The 8,701-nt window shown below is 32.9% G+C and overlaps 1 protein-coding gene across 1 annotated transcript; it reads right to left on the bottom strand.

The window, feature by feature from the left end:
- Positions 1 to 4,038: 4,038 nt before the first annotated feature.
- Positions 4,039 to 8,112, bottom strand: LOC141600738 (uncharacterized). The gene is made up of 4 exons (XM_074420983.1): positions 7,839 to 8,112; positions 7,409 to 7,710; positions 6,385 to 6,735; positions 4,039 to 4,107 (listed from the first exon to the last, which is right to left on the bottom strand). Exons 1-4 carry the CDS (start codon positions 8,110 to 8,112, stop codon positions 4,039 to 4,041), a joined length of 996 nt encoding a protein of 331 aa, XP_074277084.1.
- Positions 8,113 to 8,701: the final 589 nt, after the last annotated feature.

Here is an 8,701-nt window from a genome sequence, read left to right as displayed (position 1 = left end):
TTTTAATCATAATATTATTCCGAGTAAAAAAATTTAAAATTCGTTCTATTTTAATTCTTAGTATTTTTACACATTAACAATTGTAGATAATTACAAATAAAATTCAAAGTTCATTTATATATTATTATTATTAGCTCTAATTGTTAAGTTCTCTACACATGACATTCTAAAATACCGTGCATTCGCACGGGCTCTATACTAGTTCTAACTAATCTGCACCCAAACAAACTAAAATACATGACAAATCATTAATTTGCATCATTGCATGCCACAATACAAACTTCTACTCTATCGTAAAAAAATCCACACTAAAATTGAAAGTATATAGCCCAAGCCCCAATGCCTCAATTTACGGATTTTCCCTTCTAGGTAAAAGAGGAATGTTTCATTAATGTTGCAAGTAAGTAATTTTGATTCTTAGACTTGCGGTTAATAGTCGGAACTTCAGCAGCAAAGGTCTAAAAGAAACTATTAAACAATAAAAATACATGATGAAAAAAAAAAAAATACCTGATGAAACGGTAGTTATTATGGGGTAAAAAGAGATTGAAGACTATATATATAGTAGCATAGAAACCTAAGCCAGCAACAACTACTACAAAAACGAATCTAAAAAAATATTTATCTTAATTAAATAAAACTTTATCTCATAAATTAGGTGTTTTAGAAAAGCTGGAGTCTCTTAAAATGCCTGAAAAAAGCCTCTTTTATATATATACTAGCTTTAATGCCCGTGCGATGCACGGGCCTAATTGTAAGATTATATCGAGCATGTGCTTATGCTTATATAGTTCATAATTGTTCTAACATAGTTCTAGTATCTTATCTATATTAATACAAAAGACAATACTCAATCCTTAGCGCGCCACGTCATTAACGCAGTTTTTTTTTTTTTGTTGGAATTCATGTTATGGTGGGACCCGTGAGTGTGCAATGTATTTTATTTCTTCACATTTCCACCTTTTCAAACATGCTATAAATTCCGTCTTACAACAAATTCTATGAAATAATATTATGAAAAAATTCTATGAATTAATATTATGAAATAATTTTATACATTCCGTGTAAATAAAATTAATAACATATACGCAAAATGAATTAAAAATGCGAGTAAATGAATTTGAATTACATAATTTTTAAAACAAAATTACATAATAATAAAATTACATAATTTCAAGAAGGAATAACATTTATATACGGGATCGAACATAAAACGCAAATGAATTACATACATATGTTAAAGTTGATTATATTAGATTATATTTCTTTTATCCGAATGTAAAGCTTTTTATGTATGCAATTTTTATTTACAAGAGTAGATTACGTTATTTCCTTATAAACCAGTGTATGTGAACACGTGTTTTTAACAAATTTAAACATAAATTATGTAGATCGTAGATTTAGACCAACTAGATAAGTACAATAGAAATGCAAAAACAAATATACATCCAAAAATATTAATACTGGTCCAAATACATACCCGTGCAATTTTGCACGGGTTTAAAACTAGTTGTATATTACCTTCGTCTCATTTATTTGTTTATCTTTAATTATTGTGAGGGTTATTTTTAATTAATGGTAAATAAATGATTGCGTCAAAGCGAGTGAATAACTTTCTAGTTTACTAAGTAAAGTAATTTGACTATTTATTTGAATTATATACCTACATTATTTTACTCTTAAATAGTTAAATCTACCATATTTCATGTGGAAAAGTGGAACTTCACATCTTCAAGTTAATCCTAATGCTGGCCTGCTAGGACACTCCAATAATTAAATAAAAAATTAATAATTTCTACGCATATTTGTATAATCTAGTGGTAAGAAGTAACTCCAAGTAAGTACAATGACAAATAGGTTACGTATTGTGTTTTGAAATTTTGTTTTTCTTTATTTTCGTTTTCTACCCTCTGTGGCAATATGTGGGAGTAATATTCCTTGTTTTTCTCAAACTATGTAAAGATTACATTCACAACTTAATTGGTTATTATGCATATACTTTCTGATGTGAATGAGCACAATTAAGTCTCCCGACTCCTGAGAGACTTTCTTTCATTATATTAGTGAGAGACAATCAATAAACAAAGTAAGAATTAATTAAAAATAAAAAATGAAATTAAATGAAAATGATAAACTACCTATTATGAGAGAGGTCTATCACTAACATTAATGAGAAACCGTTTCTCAAAAGTTTTTTTGAAGACCGATTAAGACTACCAACTTCACTATTAATCGAGCTTTATTTCAATTTGGTAAAATCTGGGATTGGCAAACACGCTTGTCTTTTTAAATGAGAGTATATGTCAATTTCTATTTTTTATTGAGTTTACCTATGTTCTATTTATCTACTTCTTTCACCCCGATAATTTATTTACCTATTTTATTTTGGGTGTCTCGATCAATTAGTTACCTTTCTATTTTATGAATATTATCTTTGTCATGCAATTTAATACTCCACCCTTGATTTAGCTCTCTTGTCATTCTATAATGAGTCCCATCCTCCTTTATAAATATGATGAGCAAGAGAAAAATGGGATTTAGGTTAATATTTTTAAATTTTAGAGGTCGACACATACTCCCTAATAAAATTAACCTTTTCATCTTTATTTTGCTCATTAGATGAAATAGAATCCTCTCATAGCTGTATCTAACATAATATAATGTCATTGCTAAATGGTTACTCCGTATATTGTTTTCTATTATATTATATTGTATTTTTTGTTTAGGTTTTGGACCTCTGATCAAATCAATAGCTGGCTTTTAAAAATATACAATTACGGTTGACGTGGAATTTGTCTATAGCGAGAATGAATACATGAGTACGTTGAGTAATTATTAGTCGTAGAGCAACACTATACTTTAACTAAACATACGTCGTCAATGTGATTAATATATAGCTTACTGGTAGTATTTGAAGATGTACTTACCTTAATTTTCAATTAAAGGAAATTTGTTTACACAATCTCTAGAATAAGACGGTCATACGGTCACACATGTAAGATAATTGTTCTTATTTGTAAGAAAATCATTACTCACATTAGATGATGGTCTTTTTATCAAAAAAATAAATGTCTTTGCGCGGTTTTGAATAAGAGAAAGAAGCACTGTGACTGTCTTGCACAATAATTACAGATCTATTTAATGTTTTTTTACCTACGTATTATATTATGTCATCCATTTATTTGCACTAAAATTTTTAGTATGGAGCAAAGTTCATCACAATATTGTGTTTTTAATGTTTGATTTACCTGGTTAAACTTAAAAGTAGGCTAATATAATTGCAAAAAATCACTTTCTACGGTTCTACACTTCTACCATCATTAATGGCTTAAAGTGGTGGTGACATTATTCCGGATTAGTAATTTTTTGTTACACACTCATTAAATGAAAGGTCTATATGTTTACTACTCACTTTATTGAAAACATTGAGAAATTAAGTACTTCACTAATTTTGCAGCAAGTATAACTACGATAGCTCATGACACGTCAAAACTATGTACGTAATTCTTTGTTGTTTTCTTTTGCTCATTTGGGGTTGTGGCTGAATATACTGTCGATATGATTAGTAGATAAAGTTCTTTCAAAGTGTAAATAATGGTCCAAATTAAAGGATTTCATAATTTTGCAGAAGTGATTTGTAGTCATTACCATTTAATTCGATTAAGTAGCTTGAAACATACTATTGTAACTTGGAGATCGCACAAAAGCATTAACACAAATAGGTAAGGTGGTGTCTAATGGAGAAGGTATTATATGACATATTTAGATACTCTCATATTTTAGGATGAAACCTTCCTTGTGTTTTCAGCCGAGTGCTCTGTCTCTCCTCCATTTGAATGTGGTCTAACCCGTTTAGATAGTCTAATACTCCCATCGGCTCAATCAAAGATAAATTAATGACTACACCAAATGAAGTCTTACATAAACTTATTCAAAGCTATTAATCAAAAATATTCAAACACAATATACAACCGTAAAAAATTCAAATACTAAGGTTAGAGCAGGAACATAATGCAAAACACTATGAATATTTGGAAATCACTTGAAATAATGCTGGTCGGCTACTATAACATACCTTTGAGCAATGTAAGTGTACACCTTCTTCATCTGCATGCAACAATTTTCCAAAAACATGACCAGCAACAGAAAACAAAAAAATATCATATTTGGGAATTGAGATACAAAACACAAAAAAGTTGGCACTATAGAACAAACATTCAGCTGGAGTAATACAGAGTACTAAGAAGTACAATCACGATTCACCACATAAGTAATCACCATGAAAATTACGTACACGCAATAAAAGTGACAAAAACCACAAACTGGGAAAAAAATAGGGTAAAAATATGATACGTTTATACATACAAAATTTCTCTTTATATACTTGAGGTAGTGTTTGTGTTAGTTTAGGAGTTGGAGTTTATCAAGTGCATGTATATGAATACAATTAGGTTGCTTCCTGCAAACCCTATCTAACCCATACAACAACAACAATACGTAGTTTTGATAGAATTATGATAGAATTTGACTTTATAAGTAATTGGTAAAGTGTATGAGAGGTTGACTCAATAAAAAATTCTTGAGTTATATAGATTTAATGTGCGGTTAAGAAAAGTATTATTTTATTAATTTTTAAAATTTCGTAAAAGTTGGATTCTCTATAATCGTTCGAAAAAAGCTTCCTTTAATAATATAGATAGATATTGATTAATCTTACCAATGAGTCAGGCTGATTACTATGCTAACAATACGCGCTAAATTAATTATTAACTAACGCGGATATTTCTTACGATTGGGGCCCCTTCAAGTCGGGGGCCCTGTGCAGCCGCACCGCTTGCACGGCCCCAGGGCCGGCCATGGAATCTGTTATAAATATATCGTAGCCTCCTCATTTTCCTGATGTGGGACAACTTTCTCACCTGTTGATCTTTGAAAATTTTCTCACAATTTTGAGTTGCTTTATATTTTATTTTTCTTTGGTTACGGAGTAGAAGTCGAGACAATCATTGATATTGAGACGGATTAGGAGTTGAACCAAACTTCTATCTTAGATTTATTCAAGAAGGAATAGACCCACAAGAAATTAATCCATATCAATTTATCATGTGTGAATCAACTAGTAAAATGAATTGAAGAAGTCACGATAAATCATTGCTTGGGTAAACAAAGAAAGTTAACCAGATAATTATCTAGTTCATTCCTGTGATTGCAGCTGAAAACGACGTACACGAGCTAAATCAAATAGAACAGGGCATTCCAATTATAAAAAGCTCAAGGAATGAATTAGGAGTCGATTTAGAAGTCGCGTCTCCTTGCACTCATAATCACACCTTTCACAAAAGTTATTTATTGTAATTACATTGGTGTTCGATTTAAGCAAACATCACTCAGTATCAAACGACTGTATTTACAATATTGTACATACTTTTCTGTATATTCATTGTAGTATTAGTTGTGTCAATTTACCTAGTCCCGTCATTAATACGTCAGCTAATGTTTCGCGAATTTCTTCTTAATAGGAATAAATATAATAGTTGGGTCTCAATTATCACCTTAAAATTTTGGTTGAGATAGTTCATCTATTATGGAATTTCAACACACGTTACGGGGAGTTTGTGCACTAACTAAGGGTGACCAAAACCGGATATCCGATACGGTTTTGGAAACCTATAGACACCTCAAAGTTGTCTACTAGTCTTATGGGTACCCGATGATGAGGCTAATATCTAGTAACTAAATGAAACAATGTTAATAATTTAACGGCTCTTTACGCTTATTTCCCCAAAAACTACTTAAAATAGCATAAAACCATTAGTAAATATCCGTTCCATTCTTTTCAACTTTGATAACCCATTTTATAGCCAAATCTTACAATTACTTACGCTTTTGTTAAATGGGCTAAAATAATAGAAGTTCAGAAATGAGCACATCGATCGTTGGGCTAATGCTTAAGATAAGTTCACTACATGGAGGCCCATTAATCAAAGTAGCAATAAAAGTCGAGAAGAATTCAACTATCAAACAAAGTGTTGGGTTACAGGAAGTACCAAAGTGACAAAGATTAGGATAATTCAAGGAAACCCAACACCATTAGAATTTTGAGGTACTAATCTATCCAAGTATACGGGATAATATGAGATAGAAGAATAAGAAAGTCTTTTTTTTTTTTGGGCAGCTGTAAAAAAAAAGTTTTACCTAGCTATTCATAGCCTTACACGCAAGACTATGGGTCATTTTATTAAAGGATTTAGGAATGTAACTAATAGCTAAACAATGAAAGGAAGAAATAGACGAATGGATATCCTCAAGAATCGCCTTAAGAAGGTGATGCGGACGCTCGATGCCAGCCAATTGACAAACAATAGAGATGCAATCCGTAGATACCTCCAAATGTCGTATTCCCTGCTCCCTAGCCCACAGAAGGACCATTTGCACCTCCAGCCCCTCCGCTTGTAAAGACGACTCAGCTCTAATCTTTTTATCCATACTGCAACATCTTTCTCCACTCCCTAAAACACCTACCCATCCAACACCTGCATTATCAATACCTCTCCAACCTGCGTCCACCATAATCGAAACATAGTCACAATTTCGTATCGCACCCACAAGACATACTGGATTACTCTCGCGAATCCAAAGTACACTATCAGTCGTCAAAGCAATTGTGAGCTCCATAGGGATAATTGATTCTTTTTTACCAACTGCAATTGCCTGATCCGCAGTCCCAACTACTTGCTTCCATAGATTATAAAACATAACCGGATGAAAATTCATCCCTTGAAAAAGAATTTAATTACGAATACTCCATAAGCACCAAACGATTGCCAAAAAACGGACTAGCCGTTCCTCCGCTCCTTCCAAGGTCCCCAGATAAGAGACCCACTCAATAATCCAGATAAGCGTATCTGCGTCATAATTCACTCGTCTTGTTAAGTCATTAATCTTTAGATTCCTAAGATCCACATACTCAACATCCAATAAATTTTGCTTAGGCTCCGAACACTCTCCTCCAATCCATTTGTTGATCCATACATTCAAGTTTGAATCCAAACCTGGTTTCCATCCCATATGTTGCCTTACAAATATCAGGCCATGTAAGATACTTCTTGCACCCCATGATAAATTATTTCCATAGTTGAGCGTAAAATTTTCCGAAAGCATTACCTCAGTAAGGAGTTTTTTTGCGAAATACCTTGAAGAAAAACGACCCATGGCCGGACAGAATTTTCCACCCATGTTTGGCCAACATTGCTTGTTTTAAACACTCAATATTTCGAATCCCAAAACCACCTTCTCGTTTTGGTAAGCTAAGAAACTTTTGGCTACACCAATGAATAGTCCTCCCCGATTTACAACCCGCCCACCAAAAATGTGATAATAAAGAATTGATCTTATTAGTCACACTTACCGGTATTTTGAATACCGATAGAAAGTAATTGAAGAGATTTGATAGGGCGGAGGAAATTAGAGTAAGCCTTCCAGCTGGTGATAGAAAAATCCCATTCCAAGAGGAAATCCGTTTCATCAGAATATCCACAAGGCCCTTAAAAAGCTCGCGCTTTGATCCTTGAAACTCAGTAGGTAAGCCAAGGTATTTTCCGAGACCCTTGTTGCCTTTGATCTTTAGATTTGTCAACCCACGACGTGCCTTTTTAAGCGTGGTACTAGAGCTAAATAGGATCCCTTGTTTGTCTTCATTCATAATTTGGCCTGAAATCTTGCAATACTTATCAAAAATAACCCTTAATGATTTTATCGAATTATGATTATCATGCAGAAAAACACCGTATCATCCGCAAAGAACAGATGAGATAGCAATTCTTCCTCACGGCACAAACTGATCCCTTTCAAGGACCCATTATTCTGTGCACATAGTAGATTTGAAGAAAGAGCCTCCATACAAAGAACGAACAGATATGGAGACAGAGGGTCTCCCTGCCTTAAGCCACAATTTGGCTTAAATAAACTTAAAGGCGCTCCATTAAAGAGGACCTGATAGGAGACTGTATTAACACAAGATATGATCAATTCAACCATCCGACACGGTAAACCAACCTTAATCAGAACAACCCTTAAGAAATCCCATCGAACACGATTATAAGCCTTACTCATGTCTGCCTTGAAAGCATACCGACCATGTTTTCTTTTCTTATGAGAGTTTATTTTATGAAGAGCTTCATGTGCTAATAATATATTATCTGAAATCTGCCTTCCCGGAATGAAAGCATTTTGGAATTCCCCTATCAAGTTGTTTTAGCAGGATTTTCCCTAAAAGGATCCGGCTTATTTATTACGTGATCAGGGTATCTAATTCTATAAATTAGAAATAAAAGTATGAACGGATGACAGAATATAATATAAATTATGTTATTATGTTTCTAATATAGGCTTAATACAAACATGCGCATAAACTCAAAAACTCGAGAGAATACAGAGGGTAATTTGTGATATATATTGATTAATAAGTAAAAAGTGAATTATCCTTTACAATTGTGTTCTCATTCTATTTATACTTCTCAAATGATAACGTTGGATGCTGTTCAACGTTCCTCTTAGCCGTTGGCAGCTACTTCCTGAAAAATAGCGCACACCTTCTATTAATCCGCTTGACTGAGTCCTCTTCAATGAACGTGGGCTTCTTCCCTTTTATACGATCAGTTATATGGGAATAAGATGCTTTTGGAATTGGACTTGGTCTTCC

Source organism: Silene latifolia, chromosome 9 (genome assembly GCF_048544455.1).
Source record: "Silene latifolia isolate original U9 population chromosome 9, ASM4854445v1, whole genome shotgun sequence".
Lineage (NCBI taxonomy): Eukaryota > Viridiplantae > Streptophyta > Magnoliopsida > Caryophyllales > Caryophyllaceae > Silene > Silene latifolia.
The sequence above is the reverse complement of the archived record's forward strand: the minus strand, read 5'-3'. Positions and strand labels throughout refer to the sequence as shown.

Coding starts and splice junctions, on each gene's coding strand:
- LOC141600738 (XM_074420983.1), bottom strand. CDS start 8,112: ATGAGTAAGGCTTATAATCGTGTTCGATGGGATTTCTTAAGGGTTGTT. Junction 7,711..7,838: donor TGGGTCCTTGAAAGGGATCA/GTTTGTGCCGTG, acceptor GCAAGATTTCAG/GCCAAATTATGAATGAAGAC. Junction 4,108..6,384: donor AGGGAATACGACATTTGGAG/GTATCTACGGAT, acceptor TGTTGCATGCAG/ATGAAGAAGGTGTACACTTA.